This window comes from Capra hircus, chromosome 3, assembly GCF_001704415.2.
Source record: "Capra hircus breed San Clemente chromosome 3, ASM170441v1, whole genome shotgun sequence".
NCBI classification, from domain to species: Eukaryota; Metazoa; Chordata; class Mammalia; order Artiodactyla; family Bovidae; genus Capra; species Capra hircus.
Window position 1 is genome coordinate 41499301 of NC_030810.1, and position 26045 is coordinate 41525345.

General features: G+C 37.6%; 1 protein-coding gene across 2 annotated transcripts in view; it reads left to right on the forward strand.

Moving 5' to 3' along the window:
- Window positions 1–26045, forward strand: part of PDE4B (phosphodiesterase 4B) — a 613613-nt gene that overhangs the window by 146547 nt on the left and 441021 nt on the right. The window contains exon 1 of one of the 2 annotated variants that reach the window (XM_005678304.3): window positions 25187–25713. The exons of the other annotated variant lie outside the window; for it this stretch is intronic. Within the exon in view, the coding sequence (XP_005678361.1) occupies window positions 25478–25713 (236 nt within the window). The 5' untranslated portion in view covers window positions 25187–25477. Of the gene's footprint in view, window positions 1–25186; window positions 25714–26045 lie in introns of those variants that run through there. 2 annotated transcript variants of the gene reach the window in all.

Consider the following 26045-nt stretch of genomic DNA (forward strand, 5'->3'; position numbering starts at 1 on the left):
ATCTAAGTTGGTCATAACATTTCTTCCAGGGAGTAAGCGTCTTTTAATTTCATGGCTGCAATCACCATCTGCAGTGATTTTGGAGCCCCCCAAAATAGTCTGACACTGTTTCCACTGTTTCCCCATCTATTTCCCATGAAGTGATGGGACCAGATGCCATGATCTTCGTTTTCTGAATGTTGAGCTTTAAGGCAACTTTTTCACTCTCTTTCATTTTCATCAAGAGGCTTTTGAGTTCTCTTCACTTTCTGCCATAAGGGTGGTGTCATCTGCATATGTGAGGTTATTGATATTTCTCCCGGCAATGTTGATTCCAGCTTGTGCTTCTTCCAGTCCAGCGTTTCTCATGATGTACTCTGCATAGAAGTTAAATAAGCAGGGTGACAATATACAGCCTTGACGTACTCCTTTTCCTATTTGGAATCAGTCTATTGTTCCATGTCCAGTTCTAACTGTTGCTTCCTGACCTGCATACAAATTTCTCAAGAGGCAGATCAGGTGGTTTGGTATTCCCATCTCTTTCAGAATTTTCCACAATTTATTGTGATCCATACAGTCAAAGGCTTTGGCATAGTCAATAAAGCAGAAGTAAATGTTTTTCTGGAACTCTCTTGCTTTTTCCATGATCCAGTGGATGTTGGCAATTTGATCTCTGGTTCCTCTGCCTCTTCTAAAAGCAGCTTGAACATCTGGAAGTTCATGGTTTACGTGTTGCTAAAGCCTGGCTTGGAGAATTTTGAGCATTACTTTACTAGCATGTGAGATGAGTACAATGGTGTGGTAGTTTGAGCATTCTTTTGCATTGCCTTTCTTTGGAATTGGAATGAAAACTGACCTTTTCCAGTCCTGTGGCCACTGCTGAGTTTTCCAAAAACTCATGCGAAGTTTTCCATAAAGTCATGAGGAGTGGTTAATTCAAGGCATTTCTTACTTTTGCTCTGTCATTCGATGAGCATGTCTTTCAGCGTCTCTTTGCAGTGACTGCAAGAATAGATTTGCTTATGGAGCTCACTGAGGTGACTGAGAAGGAGACAGATAGTGCTTAATTGGAGCACAGAGTAAATGCTCTTGCTAGTTGACTAAGTGACCTTTATTTATTAACCAGACATGTATTAAACTCCTATTATATGCCAGGCACTACTTTGCATGATGGTGTCAGTATGGAAAATGAAACTAAGGGAATCTCACTGATTGTAGTGGGTGTGACAGACAATAACAAGTCAGAGAGCCATGGACGCTGTTAGAAGAAACAAAGTAAGGTGGGCGGGAGGCTGGGGTACTCTCGCAGGAGAAGACGTATGACTAGGTCTCTGAAGGAAACAGAGAGGGAACTATAGAAGGGTCTAGAAAGGTTTCCAAGCAGAGGTAAAAGCGAATAGCCTCTCAGGTGAGTGTACCTTGGCATGTGATGAGCTGTGTGTCAACTCAGTATTTACTTGAAATAGAGATGTTTTGTTAATAAAGAGCATATATATCTACATAAAATACATTTGAAAATATTACATCAAGAAAGAAAAAGAGCCATTGCCATTTTATATATGTGGTATCAGGAAGGCATAAAATAACATTTTCTGTTATAAATCTTTTTCCCAGGGGAGCCATCACAGGGTTAAAATGATATATTTCACACATAATGTACTGTAACTGCTTTTTTAACAACTGAAAATGTACAGAAAATGCTGTTTTGACTGTCTATCTTTAGTCCTCAGCTGTTGCTGTCACGATTCAGAAATTTGGATCCCTGCCTTAAAAGGCACATTTCCTTAGCTGTAAAAAATAATCTGATGGAATCTACAGCTGTAATCATGGCCTGTGATTTTAAAAACACAAATCACTTGCTGTAAAGGGGATAGGGCATTTCTTGTCTTTTTTATTTGATTTTCATTTATATTCTCAATATGGCTTACTTTGAGTTTGTTTATATTTTCAAGAAACGAAATTTTCTTTGGCTTCTGGATTTGGCAAGTGGTACCCATTAATTTTAGTGGATACTGTACCAGTTGAGTCCCAAAATGTGTCTAAAAATCTAGAAAACTGAAATAAGAAAGGGTGCTCAGCACAGTTTGGAAGGATGACTAAAGAATCCCTAGATTTTATTTTGGCAGCTGGTATGAAGCAACACCTTTGAGGACTGTCTGACCTGCTTTCCAAAAAAGAGAAAAATTAGGAGAGGTTAAACAACAGCAGTATCATTAGGAATTTGGTCTTCCACTTCTAAAATTTCTAAATTACCAAAAATAAAATGAAAATATTGGTTATGGCTAATGTAGCACAAATGAAGCAGTTTAAAATCTGAGTGTAGAATTTGCAAAATCAGTGCAGATTTCATACCAAAACAGTTCCTAGTAATAACTGCCAACCGAATGAAGTTTCTTGCCTGGGAGTCCCCAAAAAGTGACTCTCAAGAATGTTTACTAGAAGCTGAAATAGGCTAGGGAGAGAATCATAGGAAGACAATTCTATCTTTAATATTTAAGATCATAAAGGAAAGGAGGTATATAAGACAATTTTTTTAGTTTTTAACTGCACATGAAGGTAAAAATAAATTCTCATTTTGAGTTGCAGTGAATGAATACCCTAAGGCACATTAAACCAATATCCCCTCTTTCAAAATTAACTCGAAACTGATATAGGTGCATTCAGACAAGATTATTTAAAAAATAACTAAGTAGTGAAATGTATTGTTGGTTGGGTGAAATTAATCACTTTTGTTGCATATTCAAATTATTTTGTATTGTACTGAAATATGGCATTTATAGAGAAGCAGATCTAGTTTCAGGCATAACATAATTGGAACCAACAGGTTTTTGTACAATCAATTTTTATATTTAGGGCATATTCTTACATTTCCTTTGTGATGCTATATAGTGGATTAAAGCATGAGTTTTGAATTTCAGTGACTATGGGTTCAATCCTTACTGATTGGATCATCTTGGATAGTTCATCCTTCATTTCTTTAATTCAGTTTCTTTATCTGTAAAGGGTGTATTTACAGATACACCTTATAAAGGGTATATATACAGATACAATCTTTGAGAGTTGAACTATAAAGAAAGCTGAGTGCTGAAGAATTGATACTTTTGAACTGTGGTGTTGGAGAAGACTCTTGAGAGTCCCTTGGATAGCAAGGAGATCTAACCAATCAATCCTAAAGGAAATCAGTCCTGAATATTCATTGGAAGGACTGATGCTAAAGCTGAAACTGCAATAGTTTGGTTACCTGATGCGGAGAACTAACTCATTTGAAAAGACCCTGATGCTGGGAAAGATTGAAGGTAGGAGGAGAAGGGGGTGACAGAGGATGAGTTGGTTGGATGGCATTGCTGACTCGATGGACATGAGTTTGAGCAAGCTTTGGGAGTTGGTGATGGACAGGGAATCCTGGCGTGCTGCAATTTATGGGGTTGCAAAGAGTCGGACATGACTGAGCAGCTGAACTAAAAGGGTATATTGTATATTTCAAAGGGGTTTTGTGAGGTTTAAATGTGGGAATCATGCATGCTGAAGTACATTGTATATAGTCCACTCTCAGTGAATACTAGTAATATCTTAATCCTTGACTTTCTCTTTCTCCTTTTGCCTACCACTTGAGAGAGGCCTGGAAAAGATATTTTTTCCACAGCCCTTAGAAGGAACCAACTCTGCTTGATTTTGTACTTATAGCCTCCAAAAGTGTGAGACAATAAATTTATGTTATTTAACCACTCAGTCAGCAATACTTTCTTACAACAGCTCTGGCAAAGTAATATAGATTATAGTACCAGAAAGTGGGATGCTGCTGTAATAAGTACTTAAAATATGGGAGTGGCATTGAAATTGAATTGTGAGTAGAGATGGAAAGAGACACCTAATGGAGAAAGCCTAGATTGCCGTGAGGAGATTTGGTTAAAATATGAATGTTACAAGTACTTCTGTTGAGATCACAGATGGAAATGAGGAGCATGTTCTTAGATGCATGGCAAAGTGGCAAAAAACTTGGCTGAACTGTGTTCTCATTTTTGGTAGATGGGAAGTAGAAATTATGGGTGACAAATGGATTTGTAATTGAGGAGATTTCTAAGCAAGTGTTGAAGATATGATTTGGTTTCCTTTTTCTGCTAATAATAGTAAAATTCAAGAGTAGAGAGAGCAATTGAAAAATGAATTGTTAAACAAAAATTAAGCAGGACTTGAAAACTTGGAAAATTCTCAGCCTATTCCTATTGCAAAATAAGAGAAAATATGTTCTAGAGAGAACATCAAAGATGTGACTGGACAGCCATTTGTCAAGGAAATTAGGCATGTGACCCATGGATCTAATCAACGGTCTTAGAAGAAGTTAGGAGAAGGCAATGGCACCCCACTCCAGTACTCTTGCCTAGAAAATCCCATGGATGGAGGAGCCTGGTAGGCTGCAGTCCATGGGGTCGCCAAGAGTCGGACACTACTGAGCGACTTCACTTTCACTTTTCACTTTCATGCATTGGAGAAAGAAATGGCAAGCCACTCCGGTGTTCTTGCCTAGAGAATCCCAGGGACGGGGGAGCCTGGTGGGCCACTGTCTATGGGGTCGCACAGAGTTGGACAGGACTGAAGCGACTTAGCAGAAGAAGTTAAGAATAGAGACATGGTTATTCAGAAAGGATCTATGGGAGACTCCCATCTGATAGTTTAGACCCCCATGGATTGCTTAGGAGACCAACAAGGTTTATGAAAAATTTATATCAAAGGAAACATTGCCAGCTTGGAGTGAAGAGGGACAGAGTCAGGATGAAATGAAGGAAGGCTCTCAGACTTCTGGGGTGCCACAAGCAATAGAGCCTACCAGAGTCTGAGATCTACCCAGGTGCAAATGTGTCATCTTGCAAGAAAAGTGAATATTGACCTTGAAAGCAATTCAGAAGCCAGCAGATGCTCCTGGCACCACAGGCGGAGAGGAAACAAGCCCATGAAGGTTGGGCAGTCTTCTCCTCAGTTTCTGAAGGTGGGGCCATGTTCTTAGTTTCAGAGGGTGGAGTCACCTTCTTGGTTTCAGAGGGCAGAATCCCCACTGCCCAGGGCTGAGGGGATGGGGCGGCCACCCTAGTGAGCCCAGAGGATAGAGCATTGGGCCAAGAGGATTATTCTCAAGCGTCACATTCTCATCAGTTTGTCCTAGCAAGTTTCAACCTTGACTGGGACCCTTTCCTTCCTTAAAATTTATCCCTTTTGGAGTGGGAATGTCTATCCTATGTCTGTCCCATCATTGTTGTCTGATAGAAAGGAGCTTTGCCCCAGGATGAATCTTGCCTTGAGTTTTACATATAACTAATTTGGCTGATCTAAATGATTTTAGAGTTAGAGTTGATGCCAGGATAGTTAAGACTTTTGGAGACTTTAAAATGGAGTGAGTATATTTTGTATGTAAGGACATGAATTTTGAAGAGTCAGAGAGTGGAATGGGGGCTTTCCTGGTGGCTCAGTGGTAAAGAATCTGCCTGCCAAGCAGGAAATGTGGGTTTTATACCTGGGTCAAAAATATCCCTGGAGAAGGAAATGACAACCCACTCTAGTATTCTTGCCTGGGAAATCCTATGGACAGAGGAGCCTGTTAGGCTATAGTCCATGGGGTCTCGAAAGAGTTGGACATGACTTAATGACTGAACAACAGTACAAGGGTGGGATGTTATGCATTGAAATGTATCCCACCTCAAGTTCATATGTTGAAGTCCTAAGTCCCACAACCTTAGAACATGATCTTATTTGGAAATAGGATCTTTACAGAGGTAATCAAGTTAAACTAAGGTCACTAAGTTGGATTCTAATCCAACAGTAATGGTGTTCTTAATAAAAAGGGAAAATTTGGACACTAAGACATACATAAAGTGAAGATGATGTGAAGAGATATAGGGTGAAGATGGTCATCCACCAGCCAAGGAGAGTGACTTGTGAGAGATCAGGTCCTTCTTTCACAACCCTCAAAAGGCACCAACTCTGTCAACATCTTGACTTTGGATTTCGGGCTCTTAAAACTACGAGGCAATAAATTTCTGTTGTTTAAACCACCCAGTCTGTGGTACTTTGTTACCGCAGCCCTAGTAAACTAATGTACCCTCTCTTGTTGCTATTGTATATGCCAGGATTTCAGTCTAAGTATTATTTTAAGAAGATATAATATGTGTTTGATAAGGAAAGTTGAAAGAGATGTATTGATTTAGAATGGAGAATAAATGTGTTGGAAGATATATCTTTGAAGGGCATTCAGATGACATTCATTTTAATTCGAGGTGACCAAACTAAAATTAATAGGAGGATATTGAGAGTCAGACTTTAGTTCAATAGAAAGGAAAACTACTTTCCATTTATAATTAAAATGGGACAGAAATTGCCTATGTGCCAGTTGGAATTCAAGGAGAGTTGAAACAAATACTGAAAAAAATATATTGATGGCAAATAAGCACACAAAAAGAAAATCGTAGTAACCATAAACTAAAGGCAGCATGAGATATCACTGCAGATCTATTAGAGTGACTAAAATAAATAATAGTGAAAAGAAGAAGTGCTGGCAGGTCTGTGGAGCAACTGCAAGCTCTCATAGAGTGCTGATGGAAATGAAAAATGATGAAGGCATTCTGGAAAACAGATTGACATTTTGTTGTAAAGATGATTGTACAGTTAGTGTATAAGCCAACAATCCCAAACCTAGGTAATTACAGTAGAGGAAGGACAGCATATATTTATACAAGAATGTACATGAATGTTTATCAACAGCTCTGTTCATAATTGTCCCGAGTTGGAAACAACTCAGGGTTCCTAAATGGATAAACAAACGATATAGCTGAATACTATTTGGCAATGAAAAGGAACTAACTATTAATAAACGTATCATCTTGGCTAAACTCCAGAGACATTTTCTGAGTGAAAGAAGGTTGTCTTGAAGTCAGTTCTGTGTGATTTCATGTATATGACATTATTGAAAGGACGAAATTATAGTGGTGGAGAGTAGATTAGGGCTTGCCATCATTTAGGAGAGGGAAGAGAATAAGACTATAAAGGTACAGAATTGGAGGGATTTTGGGGGATGATAGAATTGCTCTGTATCTTGACTGTAGTCATAGTTACATGAATCTATACATATGCTAAATTTTACAGAACAATGCACCAAAAATGTTAATCATATTGTAGGATACATTTAAAAATAAAGGAAATAAAAGAGTAGCCAAAGGAACTTTACAAAAACATTTATTTTATTTAAAAGTCTTTGCTACAAGGCTCAGCATGCTTATGTAAATGTGTCTCCAGACTTGAATTGTACATATGCTAATATTACAGTATTGATGATACAAAATATTTTTATGAAATTAAGTTTGAGTTATTTCTTAATGCCAGAACTTCATAGTTGGTCTTGATAGATATAATTCTATTTTTCGATTAGAAGTCCAAAAGTCATCATTAATAGTATCACTAAGTTAAAAAAATTAATATGAACAGATTGAAAATTGAAAGAATGTGTAACAAATAAACAAAACTTGAAATTAAGTGACCCAATGTTGATCCAGCCCACTATTTTGGAAACATTTTCCATGTTTCTGTGTATTCTGTATCATTTTAAAACTCATACAATTAAAATAACAGTTTAGGAAAATTTTATTTAGCTTTCAAATAGATGCTTAAACATGAAATGGATCCCTGGAAATTATTCTCTTTTTAAGAGCAGTGGAATGAATTTCACTTAATTTTCATGTTTGCTGTACTCTTTCTGTGATCTCTGTAGTATCATAGCTTTTTGATCTTACAAAGATAATTATTTACATTTAAAAATTTAAAGATCTGGGTAGAAATAAATGGAAAAAATGAAAGAATAGCAAAGATTAATAAAATTAAAAGCTAGTTCTTTGAAAGATAAACTAAATTGACAAATCTTTCCAACTCATCAAGAAAAAAAGAGAGAAAAATCAATAAATTTAGAAATGAAAAAGGAGAGATTACAACAGACAATGCAGAAATACAAAGGATTACAAGAGACTATTATGAACAACTATATGGCAATAAAATGGATAACCTGGATGAAATGGAGATTCTTGGAAAAGTTTAGTCTTCCAAGTGTGAGACAGGAAGAAATAGAAATTATGAACAACCCAATTACAAGCACTGAAATTGAAACTGCGGTCAAAAATGTCCCAAAAAACAAAAGCCCAGGACCAGATGGCTTCACAGGAGAATTCTATCAAACATTTAGAGAAGAGCTAATGCTTATCCTTCTAAAACTCTTTCAAAAAATTGCAGAGGAAGGAATACTTCCAAACTCACGCTGATACCAAAACCAAAGACAACACAAAGAAAGAAAACCACAGGCCAGTATCACTGATGAACATAGATGCAAAAATCCTCAATAAAATTTTAGCAAACAGAATTCAGCAACACATTAAAAAGTTCATATACCATGATCAAGTTGGATTTCTTTCAGGAGTGCAAATATTCTTCAATATATGCAAATCAATCAAAGTGATATACCATATTAACAAGTTGAAAGATAAAAATCATATCTCATCTCAATAGATGCAAAAAAAGCCTTGGATAAAATCCAGCACCCATTTATGATTAAAACTCTTCAAAAAATGGGCATGGAAAGAACCTACCTCAACATAATAAAGGCCATATATGATAAGCCTATGGCAAACATTATTCTTAAGGGTGAAAAACTGAAAGCATTCCCCCTATGATCAGGAACAAGACAAGGGTGTCCACTTTCACTGTTATTGTTCATCATAGTTCTGGAAGTCCTAACTACAGCAATTAGAGAAGAAAAAGAGATAAAAGGAATCCAGATCAGAAAAGAAGAAGTAAAACTCTCACTGTTTGCAGATGACATGATACTGTACATAGAAAACCCTAAAAATAGTGTCAGAAAATTACTAGAGCCCATCAGTGAATTTAGCAAAGTTGCAGGATACAAAATCAATAAACAGAAATCACTTTCATTTTTATATACTAATGCTGAAAAATCAGAAAGCAAATTTAAGGAATCAATCCCGTTCACCATTGCAACAAAAAGAATTAAATAGGAATAAACTTACTTGAGACAAAAGTACTGTACACAGAAGATTATAAGACACTGATGAAAGAAATTAAAGATGACATAAATAGATGAAGAGATAGTCCATGTTCCTGGGTAGGAAGAATCAATATTGTGAAAATGACTATACTACCACCAAACACAATCTACACATTTAATGTGATCCCTATCAAATTATCACTGGCATTTTTCACAGAACTAGAACAAAAAATTTCGCAATTGATATGGAAACACAAAAGACCCCAAATAACCAAAGCAGTCTTAAGAAGAATGGAGCTAGAGGAATCAACTGTCCTGACTTCAGATTATACTACAAAGCTACAGTCATCAAGACAGTATGGTACTGGCACAAAAACAGAAATATAGACAATTGAACAAGATAGAAAGCCCAGAAATAAACCCATGCACCTATGGGTACCTTATTTTTGACAAAAGATGCAAGAATATACAATGGGGCAAAGACAACTTCTTCAATAAATGAAGAAGTTTCAGTGCTGGGAAAACTGGACAACTACATGTAAAAGAATGAAATTAGAACAGTTCCTAACACCACAAAGATAAACTCAAAAAGGATTAAAGACCTAAATGTAAAACCAAAAACTATAAAACTCTTAGAGGAAAACACAGGTAGAACACTCAATGACATAAATCAAAGCAAGATCCTCTATGACCCACCTCCTAGAGTAATGGAAATAAAAGTAAACAAGTGTGACCTGATTAAACTTAAAAGTTTTTGCACAGCAAAGGAAACTATAAGCAAGGTGAAAAGACAACCCTCAGAATGGCAGAAAATAATAGAAAATTAAACAACTGACAAAGGGTTAATTTCAAAAATATACAACTCAATGCCAGAAAAACAAATGATCCTATCAAAAGGTGCAAAAAAAGACTTAAACAGACATTTCTCCAAAGAAGACATACAGATGGCTAACAAACACATGAAAAGATGCTCAACTTTGCTCATTATTAGAGAAATGCAAATCAAAACTATAATGAGATATCATCTCACACCGTCAGAACAGCCATCATCAAAAAGTTTACAAACAATAAATTCTGGAGAGGGTGTGGAGAAAAGAGAATTCTCTTGCACTTTTAGTGGGAATGTAAATTGATACAACCACTATGGAAGACAGTATGGAGATTCCTTAAAAAACTAGGAATAAAACCACCATATGACCCAGCAATCCCACTCCAAGGCATATACTCTAAGGAAACCAAAATCGAAAAAGACACATGTATCCCATGTTTCATTGCAGCACTGTTTACAATAGCTAGAAAATGGAAGTAACCTAGATGTCCATCGACAGATGAATGGATAAAGAAGTTGTGGTACATATACATAATGGAATATTCAGTTCAGTTCAGTCGCTCAGTCGTGTCCGACTCTTCGCGACCCCATGAATCGCAGCACGCCAGGCCTCCCTGTCCATCACCAACTCCCGGAGTTCACTCAGACTCACGTCCATCGAGTCAGTGATGCCATCCAGCCATCTCATCCTCTGTCATCCCCTTCTCTTCCTGCCCCCAATCCCTCCCAGCATCAGAGTCCTTTCCAATGAGTCAACTCTTTGCATGAGGTGGCCAAAGTACTGGAGTTTCAGCTTTAGCATCCTTCTTTCCAAAGAAATCCCAGGGCTGATCTCCTTCAGAATGAACTGGTTGGATCTCCTTGCAATCCAAGGGACTCTCAAGAGTCTTCTCCAACACCACTGTTCAAAAGCATCAGTTCTTCAGCACTCAGCCTTCTTCACAGTCCAACTCTCACATCCATACATGACCACAGGAAAAACCATAGCCTTGACTAGACGGACCTTAGTCGGCAAAGTACTGTCTTTGCTTACTCAGCCATAAAAAGGAATGCATTTGAATCAATTCTGATGAGGTGGAAGAACCTAGAACCTATTATACAGAGTGAAGTGAGTGAGAAACAGAAAGATAAATATTTTATTCTAACACACATATACAGAATCTAGAAAAAATGGTACTGAAGAATTTATTTACGGGGTAGCAATGGAGAAACAGACAGAGAATAGACTTATGGACATGGGGAGGTGGGAGGAGAGGGTGAGATGTATGGAAAGGGTAACATGGAAACTTACATTACCATAAGTAAAATAGATAGCCAACAGGAATTTGCTGTATGGCTCAGGAAACTCAGGGGCTCTGTATCAACCCAGAGGGGTGGGATGGGGAGGAAGATGGGAGATGGTTTAAAAGGGAGCTGATAAATGTATACTTTTGGTTGATTCACGTTGAGGTTTGACAGAAAGCAGCAAAATTCTATAAAGCAATTATCCATCAATAAAAAAATAAAAAGAAAAAAGTTAAAAAAATTAAACCATAAATTGATACTATACTATTTTTTTTCTTACAGATTTCATAGAAGATTGCTGACAGGTTAGAAAGTAATGAGAAGATGAAAGCTCATTTTAGAGAAAGAGGTTTTCCCAATTGTGCCTTTGTTTTTTTAACATATATGTCCCTAATAGCTTATTCATCTGTAATCACCCTGTTAGATAATTTGCTGACAGGTTAGTATTTTCTTTGGGAACTGGGGTACCCTGTTTTGATGCAGATTTTAAAACACTTACCATGGGAATAGTTTCTCTCCTTGCATTTATGTATCTGATTCATCCTTGTTAATATATCTTGATGTTAACAATGACCTAGGAAACAAAGAGAGGAGCTTCCTTAGTATTTTTGTCTGTACAGGCTTCCTTCACAGAATGTGCCATGTGAAAGAAGCTCCATATTACTCTGGCAAAACCAAAAGCAGTGTGAGGAGAGGGCATGGCAAATCTCTCCTACTTGTATACCACCTAATGGAAAGAAATTTCAATGCATAGGTATTCTGCTATGGCATTGCAGTGAAGATATTAATAATAATGGTAGCAGTAATAATAATAATAATGTTTTAAAAAGCAAAGAAATGCTAGTTAAAATGGCAAAACATAGTCAAACTTCTATGATTTACGAAGTTCAATTTGGAATCCTGTGTTGATCAAAAACAAAAAGTTATAATATTGACTGGACTAGCTTTCAAGACAATAAGAAAAATATGAGACTCACAGGAGAACATGATTTGGGACACTATATTAGTTTTCTATTTATATTTTCAACCAATAAATACAAATCAGTCAGGATGAAATCACAGGCTGTGGGGATATAAACAGAAATAGAATAGTACAGATCCTTAGAGAGCTCATAGGTTAGTTCAGGAGACAAATGAAAATGTGTATTGTAATATACTATGAAAACTGAGAGACGAATCCAATGCTTGTGGAGTATAATTGGGGTGGAACAGCTGGCTTTGCCTATGAAAGTTGGAAAAGATTCCACTGAAGAGTTTTCATTTGAATTTAGCCTTAGTGGATAAGACATAGCATTATGGCAAAAAAGAGGAGTAACACTTCAGGCAGTGAAAACTTCATAATATAATGCCCCAAATCATGAAAGAGTTACTGCTTAATGCTGCTATCATTCTTGCTCTCATTTGAGAGAGAGATATTTTATCTTTCTTTTGCCGACTGCCTTTTACCCCCGCTTGTCTCTTTCTGCACTGAGGATATTATTGTTTTCTTCATCCAACAAATGTTTACTTAAATACCTACCATGTGGTCACTGCACTTCTGAGTATTCGTATTATTCTTGTTGTTGTTCAGTCGTTCAGTCATATTTGACTCTTTGCAACCCCATGAACCGCAGCATGCCAGGCTTCCCTGTCCTTCACTATCTCTCAGCGTTTTCTCAAACTCATGTCCATGGAGTCGGTGATGCCATCCAACCATCTCATCCTCTGTCCCCCGCTTCTCCTCCTGCCCTCAACCTTTCCCAGCATAAGGGTCTTTTCCAATGAGTCAGGTGCTATTATGAAACTTTGAATTCTAAGGGGAGTAAATGATGGTAAATAAGTAATACAGGCAAATATTATGAAAACAAATGGAGCCAAATGGGGCAGATTGTAGTTTTAAATAGAGTGATAAGACAAGACATTCTCAAGCAAGTGATCTTTGGGCAAACGGTAGAAGAAGATGAAGGAACATACTGTATAGATAAACATGGAAGAGGAAACTTTTGTGATATGTTCAGTGAACAGAAATGAGGCCAGTGAGGCTGCAGCAGAGAGAGCCAGGGGAGAGTGGAAGGAGATGAAGTCCAAGAGATACTGAGATGAGAATGGAGAAAGCCTAGTGCCTTCTAGGCCATTATGTGGGGTTCTGCTTTTATTCTTGAGTGTAATGTGGATCCATTGGAAGGTCTTTCTTGAATAGGACTCTCTAAGAACCTTATGATACCATGCTCAAGCATCTAGAGTACAGGCTTCCCACCTCCTCCCTAGGATTCAGGTGATATTGCAAGTAGTTCAGGAAGAACTTCTTTCTGAAGCATCAGTGGTGTATAATTAAATTGTATCATATGGATAAAAGTGAAACATTGCTATCATCATATAAAGATAGCGTGCTAGATAATTTCAGACTCAGGGACATTAGGACATGTGAACCTATACTTTTGGTGACATGCCTAGACCACCCAGGAGCCTGCATCCCCTCTTCTGTCTCATTAGGTATCTTCTGTTATAAAGCTTGATGTAGGATCAGCTCAAGTATTGTGCAGTTTTGTGCCTTGATGTTCTCATCTGAAATGAGCGATATAATGTGCATCTGACCTACAAAATTTATTGAGTATCTACTCTGTGCCAAAGTCTGTTCTATGTTCTAAAAATAGACAAGACTCAGCCCAGCCCTAAAGGACATCATAGTTTAATATCATGAGGAAGTCCAACAAGGATTTCAACAGCTCTTATCTGATGTATCTGTAATGAGGGTGAGATGAAATACTTTATTAAAAAATACTTATAAAACTATCTGGCACCCAGGAGGTATGTAATAAGTGTTAACTCTTTCTTTGTAATCTCTCAATTTTAATGGTAGTAAGCTAATTGTTCTTCTCCAAGATGGCTAGACAGCTATTTACATTCAGTTGAATGTTGTCTTTTCTTCAATCAAATTAGATTTATTCTATAGTTCCATTTCTTCTAACTGAGGTAGGGCAGTTGGGAGGAGTTGCCATCTGTGGTGAGCTGGGTTTTCAGTTGAAAGAGGCTACAATTGTTTCTTGGTATTCTGCTAAATGACAACAAAAATTCACTTACTAGCTTGTCCAACTGAAGGAAGAGTTTGTGTATCTTCAGTTGAATAGAGCCTAATGGCTGTGCTCAGATGGTATGTTGTTTTTGAAAAACTGAATAGTGATATAAATTAAGATAAAATAAATAATAATTTAATTGTAAATATTGATAGCCTTTCTATTTCTTTTTAAAAAGAAACTACTGAATAAACTGTGTTTTCAAATATCTAGCTTTGTATTTACAGTAAATGTGAATCATGTTATTTTGTGTTTGATATTGTTATGTATACTATTATCACACGGAATCATAACAATATCAACCAGTTAAAAATTGGTTACTCAGTTCAGAGAAAATGTATTTCAAGGTTAATTTTTAAATCCTGAAAGGCATTGAATATAAAAAGAGTGTAATTATTTTTATTTAAAATAATTTGATTACAAAGCTGTTACCTTTAAAAGACATTTTAACAATGTTATAGTACTTGCACTATAAGTTTATTTTGTTTGGTTGAAATTAATTTGCTTCCCATTTCGATTTAATGAAAAATCATGTTCAATTTATCCAAAATAGTTATAAATAATACATGATTGAGTGTTATGGGCCGTATAACTCTATTCTGACCCATGAATGATACTTTATTATGATAATTCTTGACTCTTGTTGCTTTGTTAGGATGTGGATATCAGGAATTTCATTATTTAAAATTGAGACTAGCTGTAATTGGAATTCTCAAGGGCAATTATCTCTACATTAATAGTCTCGCTTACTCATTTCTCCCTTTGAGGTGCCAAGGGCTAAGCATTACATGTAAATAGAAGAGGTTTTTAAGCTCCTTTCTAGGCACTCAGAAGGGCACATCAATTCTGTTTTCTTTTTCCTTGCCTTTGTCTGCTGTTTCGCTCTCTCTCGAAACAGTATTTTCTCTGCTGAACTATTGCAGGGTGCTATTTGCTTTTACTGTGCTTTTTGTTTTATATTTTCTTAGATAACTTCTCCTGACTTAGATACCTTCTCCTGATGACTTCAGTAGTCATCTTGATTTCAATATTTAACACAATATCAATATATCAATATATCAATATATCTATATATCTATATCTATATATCTATATCACTATATCTATATCTATATCTATATCACTATATCTATATCTATATCACTATAGCATATTGACTCTAGAAACAAACTTTCCTGCATGTGTCTGTAAACATGCATTTCCTTTTCTCAGAGGTAACTAAATTCAGACTTTAAAATAGTCTGTTAACTTTTAGGTTTTGTATTTCAAACATTTTTTTTTCTTTTTTATTTTTTAAGTTATGAAAAAATTATAACACATTTACAGAAGATTTGGCAAATACAGAACAAAATTACATACAGTTCCATGATATGTTATAATTATTTTTTAAGTAGGTAAATTGAGATTTTTAGTTGGAGTTTCTGTATGAAACTCTCAAAAGTTAATAGAATTAGTCGACAGAAAAGTAGACAGAAAAGCACTTCTGACCCAACTCAACACAGAACTGGGGTCTCCCGCACCGTAGGGAGTCTTTACCAGCTGCGCTGCCAGGGAAGCCCTACATTTATACAATTTTTACAAAAGAGAAAATTGCAAATTCTATTCAAGTTCCCACAAAGTATAAACCAGGAGACACTGGAGCATATCCAGGGACATAAAACAAGGTGTAAAAATTTCATGGTCTAACAAGGTATTGAAATCAAAGAGTCTGTTTTCTTATTACTGTGGAATCATGTTAGAAATCAATATCGAAAGATATTTGAGAATAATTCTCATATTTTCAAATGCAATATGACATTTACCAAGAGAAATATTTGACTTAGCCACTGAAAGCCTCAATAGAGTTAAAAGATTGAAAAACGCAGAGGGGAATGGCAGAGAAGCAGCACTTAAATGAGGAATTAATATCAAAATGAGAAACTAGTAGCAGAGATACTTTAAAGATCCATATATTTGGAAACTAAATGTCCACTTTTAAATTATGGGTGTATCTAAGAAGCTATAACAAGGAAAATTGGAAAAAGTTTGTAAATTGCATAAAAACAAACAGAGTTTATTAGAATTTGTTGCACACAGCTGAAGCTGCTCAGTGTATATCTTGAGTAAGGTATGAAAACAAATAGTGGAGACTAGCATAAAATTTTGTGAAATTTAAACAAAATCTGTACTTTAGTTAATAATAATACTGTATCACATGTTAATTTCCTGTTTTTTTTTCTTTACAACATTGCTCAGTTACTTCAGTCATGTACCACTCCTTGTGACCCTGTGGACTGTGGCCCGTCAGGCTCTTCTGTCCATGGGATTCTCCAGGCAAGAATATGGAGTGAGTTGCCATTTCCTCTTCCATTGGGTCCTACTGACCCAGGGATTGAATACTCCTGTGTCACAGCTCCTGCGTTGCAGGCAGACTCTACCAGTGAGACACTGGGAAGCCTTTTTACAATATAGTATTTCTTTATATTCTCAAAATTGAATCAGAAGTTTCAAGCCTCATTCAAATTTTCCTTAAATCAACAAGTTTTAAGCTTTCTAGACTTTTAGCGTAATATTGGTGGGTGCATTCAAGTAGAATCAAAATGTCATAAATTTTTTTAGCTAGGCAAAAAGTTATGTTTTCCTATATATATATATATATAAAATATGTATTTTATATATATATATGCAAAAACTTTTTCTATGATCTTGATAAAGGCTTGAGAAAAAATAACAAGGAAAAAGAGATGGAGTATTGGAGAACATAAACCAAGTGAGTTTGTGAGAGAGCCCTGAGTAATTGGAAAACATAGCTCATTTAGTTATAAACTCATTTAGTTTATGAGAGAGCACTGAATATGAAATAGAAAAAGTGAAACAAGCTAGATAGAAGTAAAAGATCATCATATAGTCCAGTTGTTAGTTGTTTTTAAACATGCTGTTCCTTAAAATCACATTTGGAACTTGGGAGAGAAAAATACTACTGGGGCATTTGTACTTTTCAGAAAATCCCAAGATAATTCTAATGTGCATCTGGATTTTAAAAAGTGATTACAGACTTTTCTATTAAATGGTTGTTTTAGTAATATAGAATATAGTTGGAGTTTAGAATATAGAATCCTATTATTTTCTATTGACTAATCATGATACAATGGTATTAAATGAATAATAGTTACATAATCACAGTAGCCATGAAATTAAAAGATGCTTACTCCTTGGAAGGAGAGTTATGACCAACCTGGATAGTATATTGAAGGGCAGAGATATTACTTTGCTGACAAAGGTCCGTCTAGTCAAGGCTATGGTTTTTCCAGTGGTTATGTATGGATGTGAGAGTTGGACTGTGAAAAAAGTTGAGCACTGAAGAATTGATGCTTTTGAGCTGTGGTGTTGGAGAAGACTCTTTAGACTCCCTTGGACTGCAAGGAGATCCAACCAGTCCACCCTAAAGGAGTTCAGTCCTGTGTGTTCTTTGGAAGTACTGATGCTGAAGCTGAAACTGCAATACTTTCGCCACCTCATGCGAAGAGTTGACTCATGGGAAAAGATCCTGGTGCTGGGAGGGATTGGGGGCAGGAGGAGAAGAGGATGACAGAGGATGAGATGGCTGAGGCGAAGGGGACGACAGAGGATGAGATGGCTGGATGGCATCACCAACTCAATGGACAAGAGTTAGGGTGAACTCCGGGCGTTGGTGATGGACAGGGAGGCATGGCATGCTCTGATTCATGGGGTTGCAAAGAGTCGGACACGACTGAGCGACTGAACTGAACTGAACTGAATCACAGTAGTGGACTTCCCTGATGACTGAGACAGTAAAGAATGCCCCTGCAATGTGAAAGACTTGGATTTGATCCCTGGGTTGGGAAGATTCCCTGGAAGAGAGTATGGTGACCCACTGCAGTGTTCTTGCCTGGAGAATCTGCATGAACAGAGGAGCCTGGCGGGCTGCAGTCCGTGGCATCACAAACAGTCAGACACAACTGAGCAACTAAGGACACACACAGGAATCACAGTAGTAAAAGATGCTTATCAGTTTTCACAGTCACTAGCCAGACAATGAATGACAGCGGAATGAAGCACGGCAAAGACTAATAGAATTTTGCCAAGATAATGCACCAGTCATAGCAAACACCCTCTTCCAACAACACAAGAGAAGACTCTACACACATGGACATCACCAGATGGTCGACACCGAAATCAGATTGATTATATTCTTTGCAGCCAAAGATGGAGAAGCTCTATACAGTCAACAAAAACAAGACTGGGAGTTGACTATGGCTCAGATCATGAACTCCTTATTACCAAATTCAAACTTAAATTGAAGAAAGCAGGGAAAACCGCTAGACCATTCAGGTACAACCTAAATCAAATCCCTTATGATTAGACAGTGGAAGTGAGAAATAGATTTGAGGGCCTAGATCTGATAGATAGAGAGCCTGATGAACTATGGAATGAGGTTCGTGACATTATACAGGAGATTGGGACCAAGACCATCCCCATGGAAAAGAAATGCAAAAAAGCAACATGGCTGTCTGGGGAGGCCTTACAAATAGCTGTGAAAAGAAGAGAGTCAAAAAGCAAAGGAGAAAAGAAAAGATATAAGTGTCTGAATGCAGAGTTCCAAAGAATAGCAAGAAGAGATAAGAAAGGCTTCTTCAGTGATCAATGCAAAGAAACAGAGGAAAACAACAGAATGGGAAAGACTAGAGATATCTTCAAGAAAATGAGAGATCCCAAGGGAACATTTCATGCAAAGATGGGCTCGATAAAGGACAGAAATGGTATGGACCTAACAGAAGCAGAAGATATTAAGAGGAGGTGGCAAGAATACACAGAAGAACTTTACAAAAAAGATCTTCATGACCCAGATAATCATGATGATGTGATCACTCATCTAGAGCCAGACATCTTGGAAAGTGTAGTCAAGTGGGCCTTAGAAATCATCACTACGAACAAAGCTAGTGGAGGTGATGGAATTCCAGTTGAGCTATTTCAAATCCTGAAAGATGATGCTGTGAAAGTGCTGCACTCAATATGCCAGCAAATTTGGAAAACTCAGCAGTGGCCACAGGACTGGAAAAGGTCAGTTTTCATTCCTATTCCAAAGAAAGGAAATGCAAAAGAACGCTCAAACTACCACACAATTGCACTCATCTCACACGCTAGTAAAGTAATGCTCAAAATTCTCCAAGCCAGGTTCAGCAATACGTGAACCGTGAACTCCCTGATGTTCAAGCTGGTTTTAGAAAAGGCAGAGGAACCAGAGATCAAATTGCCAACATCATGGAAAAAGCAAGAGAGTTCCAGAAAAACATCTCTTTCTGCTTTATTGACTATGCCAAAGCCTTTGACTGTGTGGATCACAATAAACTGTGGAAAATTCTGAAAGAGATGGGAATACCAGACCACCTAACCTACCTCTTAAGAAATCTGTATGCAGGTCAGGAAGCAACAGTTAGAACTGGACATGGAACAAGAGGCCGGTTCCAAATAGGAAAACAAGTACGTCAAGGTTGTATATTGTCACCCTGCTTATTTAACTTCTATGCAGTGGACATCATGAGAAACGCTGAACTGGAAGAAACACAAGCTGGAATCAAGATTGCCAGGAGAAATATCAATAACCTCATATATGAAGATGACACCACCCTTATGGCAGAAAGTGAAGAGGAGCTAAAAAGCCTCTTGATGAAAGTGAAAGAAGAGAAAAGTTTGCTTAAAGCTCAACATTCAGAAAACGAAGATCATGGCATCCGGTTCCAACATTTCATGGGAAATAGATGGGGAAACAGTAGAAACAGTGTCAGACTTTATTTTTTTGGCTCCAAAATCACTGCAGATGGTGACTGCAGCCATGAAATTAAAAGACGCTTACTCCTTGGAAGAAAAGTTATGACCAACCTAGATAGTATATTCAAAAGCAGAGACATTATTTTGCCGACTAAGTTCTGTCTAGCCAAGGCTATGGTTTTTCCTGTGGTCATGTATGGATGTGAGAGCTGGACTGTGAAGAAGGCTGAGCGCTGAAGAATTGATGCTTTTGAATTGTGGTGTTGGAGAAGACTCCTGAGAGTCCCTTGGACTGCAAGGAGATCCAACCAGTCCTTTCTGAAGGAGATCAACCCTGGGATTTCTTTGGAAGGAATGATGCTAAAGCTGAAACTCCAGTACTTTGGCCACCTCATGCAAAGAGCTGACTCATTGGAAAAGACTCTGATGCTGGGAGGGATTGGGGGCAGGAGGAGAAGGGGACGACCGAGGATGAGATGGCTGGATGGCATCACGGACTTGATGGACATGAGTCTGGTTGAACTCCGGGAGATGGTGATGAACAGGGAGGCCTGGTGTGATGCAATTCATGGGGTCGCAAAGAGTCGGACACGACTGAGCAACTGAACTGAACTGAACTGAGCCAGACAAAAAATAATAGATAAACTGCAATTTCAAACCATAATGGAAATATAATTAACCTAAAAATATAAAATAAGTACATACAATTTGGGGGTTAAGTAGAGTGAGGTGGTAAGTGAAAATGTATAGACATACATGTTTTTATTCACCCAGTCAGTATATGTCTTGGTTGGTGCATTTAATCCATTTGCATTTATAGTAATTATTGATATGTATGATCCTATTAACGGTGGGAGGAGAAGGGGCCAACAGAAGATGAGATGGTTGGATGGCATCACTGATGCTGTGGACATGAATTTGAGTAGGCTCCGGGAGTTGGTGATGGACAGGGAGGCCTGGCATGCTGCAGTCCATGGGGTTGCAGAGTAGGACACGACCAAGTGACTGAACTGATGATCCTATTACCATATTCTGAATTGTTCTGGGCCTTTTTTTTTTTTTTGTAAGTCTCTTCCTTCTGTTGTGTTTCCTGCCTGGAGAAGTTCCTTTAGCATTTGTTGTAAAGCTGGTTTGATGGTGCTGAATTCTCTTAATTTTTGCTTATCTGTAAAGCTCTTGATTTCTCTGTCAAATCTGAATGAGATTCTTTCTGGATAGAGTATTCTTGGTTGTAGCTTCTTCCCTTTCATTACTCTAAATATATCATGCCATTCCCTACTTCTTGTAGAGTTTCTGTTGAGAAATCAGCTTATAACCTTATGGGAGTTCTTGTTTATGTTATTTATTATTTTTTCCTTGTTGCTTTTAATAAATTGTCTTTATTTTTTGTCAGTTTGATTACTGTGTGTTTTGATGTGTTTCACCTTGGGTTTATCCTGCTTGGGACTCTCTGTGTTTCTTGGACTCAGTTGACTGTTTCCTTTCCCATATTAAGGAAGTTTTCAGCTATTATCACTTCAAATATTTTCTGAGGTCCTTCCCCTCTCTCTTCTCCTTCTGTTACTCCTATAATGTGAATGTTGGTGTGATTAATGTTGTTCCAGAGGTTCTCTGAGGCTGTCTTCATTTTTTTTCACTCTTTTTCCTATGCTCTGTTTTGTGGCATTGATTTCCACCATTCTGTCTTCCAGATCACTTAGCTGTTCTGCCTCAGTTATTCAGCTATTTGTTCCTTCTAGCATGTTGTTCATCTCTGTTTGTTCTTTAGTTCTTCTGGGTGTTTGGTAAACATTTCTCACATCTTCTCCTTTCCATTTCTGAGATCCTGGATAATCTTCAGTATCATTATTCTGAATTCTTTTCCTGGAAGGTTGCTATCTACGCTTCATTTAGTTGTTTTTCTGGAGTTTTATCTTGATCTTTTATCTGGGACTTAATCTTCTGCCTTTTCATTTTTATTAACTATATGTGATGTGATTTTCATTCTGGAGGTTGCAGGATTGTAGTTCTTCTTGATTCTTTGGTCTGCCCTCTGGTGGATGAGGCTAAGAGGCTTGTGTAAGCTTCCTAATGGGATGGACTGGTGGTGGGAAAAACTGGGTCTTGCTCAGGTAGGCAGGGCTATATTCAGTAAAACTTTAATCCAATTGTCTGCTGATGGGTGGGGCTGTGTTCCCTCTCTATTAGTTGTTTGGCCTGAGGCAATCCAGCCCTGGAGTGTACAGGCTCTATAGTAGGGTTAATGGTGACCTTAGAGCTCTGTAGCTAAGTGTCTGGTAAAGTGTCTGCCTACAATGTGGGGGACCTGGGTTTGATCCCTGGGTCAGGAAGATCCCCTGGAGAAGGAAATGGCAAACCACTCCATTATTCCTGCCTGGAAAATCCCATGGACTGAGGAGCCTGGTAGGCTACAGTCCATGGGGTCACAAAGAGTGTGGACTGAGCAACTTCACTTTCACTTTTCAAGAGAGCCCCTGTCTCTGTGGCAAGCCATGGCCAACCCATGCCTCCACCAGAGACTCTCCAACACTAGCAGGTAGGTTTGGTTTAGTCTTGTGTGAAGTCACTGCTCCTTTCCCCTGTGTCCTGGTACATGCAAGATTTTGTTTGTGCGTTCTAAGAGTGGAATCTGTTTCCCCCAGCTCTGTGAAAGCCCTGTAATCAAACCCTCTTCCCTTCAAAGTCAGATTCCCTGCAGGTTCCCAGTCCTTTTGCTGGATCCCCAGACTGGGAAGTCTGACATGGGGCTCAGAACCTTCACAACAGAGGAAGAACTTCTTTGGTACTACTGTTTCCAGTTTGTGGGTTGCCTACCCAGTGGTATAAGATTTTATTTTATCATGATTGCACCCCACCTACCATCTCATTGTGACTTCTCCTTTGTCTTTGCACATCTTTTTTTTGGTGGGTTCCAGAGTCCTGTTGATAGCTAATCAACAGCTAGTTGCAATTTTGGTCTTGACTTTACATAGTTTTGAAATTCTTTTTCTTAGGATGATTCTTAAAATTTCTTTAACTGGGACATTGATTGTCATGGTATGCAAAGTGAAAGAATAATGTGAAATGTCACATAATGTCACATAAGTTGACAATAAGAATTAGAAAGTAATCGTAATTCTACCACTATTCTTCTTTTGGTAAGTTTATGTCAACATTTCCTCATCTGAATCCCAGTTCACATACAGCTAAATCTGGGTTGTGAAATTTGCTATAATTTGGGGAGAGGTAAAAATCCCTAAAATGCTTATTGTGTTTTGGCAGCCTTTAAAAGTGAATAAGAGAAAGACTTAAAATTGCTAATTCATTTTTTTGCAAATAAGTCACTCTGAATATTGGCAGTATCACATATTCTAGTGTGATCTAATAATGATCTAGTAATGATCTAATGGGATCATTATTGTTGGAAAAAGTTTGACTTTGTTTTCATAATGCAGTAAATAATAGATAGTTTTAACTACATTTTTCTCCCATGACATCACTAGACATTACTAACAATTCATTCTCAAATAAAGCAGTTAAAATATCTTCAAATATATAAACTGCATGTGCTAGGGCTTAGCAGGACAAAATGACTATGTTAACTTCTCTTATCATATAATGGAAGAACAGTCACTTGGGAATCAGAAAGTCTGGGTTTTAGCTTTTCCTCTAATATCAACTACAAAAAAAGGACTTTGGACAAGTCATTGACAGTTTCTAAGTCTATGTCCTTGTCTTTAAAATGAGGAGCCAAACAAAGTGATTACTGGGATTCACTCAAATTTTGAAATTTCATGACTTTGCTTTTGTTCAATAATATACTTTTACTATATTATTGCAATACTGATATCTTTCCAAGGCAGTACCTATAAGCTAGGAGTTTAAATCCTTCCTGTTAAGTTTAAACCATTCCCCCAACGGCTGGAGTGGGGCTTATTTTTTCCTGTGCACAGGTCATAGTCTGTTCTTATTCAGCTTTTAGATATTTAACCAGAGTATTTGACACATATAAATGATTTTATTATAAAGGTGAAAGTTCTCACGCATTAGAGAAAAAATAAATTTCTTGCTTTCTCACTGAAGTCTTACTGTGAATCATTCCTGAACTGTCACTCTAGCTGGCTAGCCCTAATTCTGCTTTGTCAAATTTGTGTGAGATCAGACTGGCCTGGTAGTAAATGTTGCAGGTACAGAGTTCCATAGCCTCTGTATACTTAAGCACCACACTAGTCTTTTTACTTCTTTTAAAGTGTAGAAGCTGCATGCCAGTATATTTCTAAATGAAATTTCAGGTTGCAATGATCTGCTTTGGAAGTTGAGACATTTTTTTTTTAGACTCCTCTACCCATATGTCTCACTGGCATGCCCTTGTGAACCAAATACACACATGCTAGCAAGTAAAGATACCCACACACAGACACTATTGTGTACATCTACCTGTATGTGTGTGTGCACACACACGTGTGCATGTTGCTTGATTTTGGACCCTGCACTTATAATGGGGAGCATTCATTTCTCCTGGTTTTTACCTCCATTTCCATTGTAGAGAACTTTGACTTTCGGAAGTGACTTTACATCTAACAGAGTGGCTGTTGTGGGCACCTCAGGGACAATGAACTTAAGCAGAAGAATGAAGGTAATTTTTATTGGATTAAAGATTAGTCTTTAAATTCCTTAGGGGACTGAACCAAATCTAATGTTTTTCTGTTATGTTTCCAAACCTAATGTTTTCCTGACTCTTTTTATATTATAGTTTTGTATCTTCTGGAGAGGAGAGAGGGAAAAAAAGCTCTAGCAAATCAGCTCTTTCATTCAGAAATGGAATTTGGAGGGGTCTGTTTTAGCTAGGCTTTTTGACAATGTCTGATTTACTGTTTTTGCTGATGATGCAAGTGGCTTCACAAATGTGAAAATCTGGGTGATGGAGGGTGTTGTTGAGGGGGAAACAGAATGCAGTTGTTTAAATAGTCCTGGGCCAATAAGCATTTGGTGGGTGGAGTTACTGTTGTATACATTACAGAGAAAGATAATTCTGAATGAAGACTTTAAACATCACACATGCTGGCTGGACTCTGGTTCTGTGCTTTGTGCAAACAAAAATGAGTAACTCAGTGACTAGGTTTTGCTTACTATCCATTAGTGGATGCAGCATGTTTGAAAAGATTTCTTTAAAAAAAAATGCATGTAAAGGATTTATCAGAAGCCCTCATGAATATTTCATGAGTTGATATATTCAGCTGAATGAATTCAGCGAGTGTCAGTGTGTAGCTTGCAGACAAACCTCATCCACAAGGAGGCTACTGACATAGGAAGCACTTTGGCGCATTTTCAGAGGCAAAGCCAGGCTGATAAAGCTCCTTGTGACAGGCTGACTTGCCATTCTTCGATTATGCTGCTCCTGCTCTAAGCAGCTCCTACTTTGGAGCCACAGCTTCCTAAATTAAACTGGGAACAGTTTGCAGACTTACCAGCCTCCTAACCTGCAGCTGTGTCTCTGCTATGTTTGAGAATTTTGTTTTGGATGGTAAAAGCCAGCACTCCATATAAGACATGACAGCAAAAGATTCTTCAAAAGAACTTACTGCTTCTGAATCTGAGGTTTGCATAAAGACTTTCAAGGAGCAAATGCACTTAGAACTTGAGCTTCCGAGACTACCGGCAAATAGACCTACATCTCCTAAAATTTCTCCACGCAGTTCGCCAAGGAACTCACCATGCTTTTTCAGAAAGTTGCTGGTGAATAAAAGCATTCGTCAGCGTCGTCGCTTCACTGTGGCTCATACATGGTAAGAAGGGATTTGGTGGTGTTTGGAGTGCTTTTGACTAGCAACAGTGATTTAGAAATGTAGCAAATGGAATATTTGAATTTTGTTCATAATACAGACCTTAAGTGTGAGGTGAGTGGAGAGCAGGTCAGCTGAAGAATACATAGTGCTCTGTGTGTTCATGTCACTGTGCCTAGCTGTTTCCAGATGAAAAAAGGCTCTCACTGGAGAGAGTCTTTAATATTACTGCTTATAAAAAACACCTAGCTAATTCTAGGGCAACTGAGCATTGAAGGAGTTTTAAAATTCAGTTTTTAATCTCTGTGGAGGTGATTGGTGACTTTTTTGGTGTG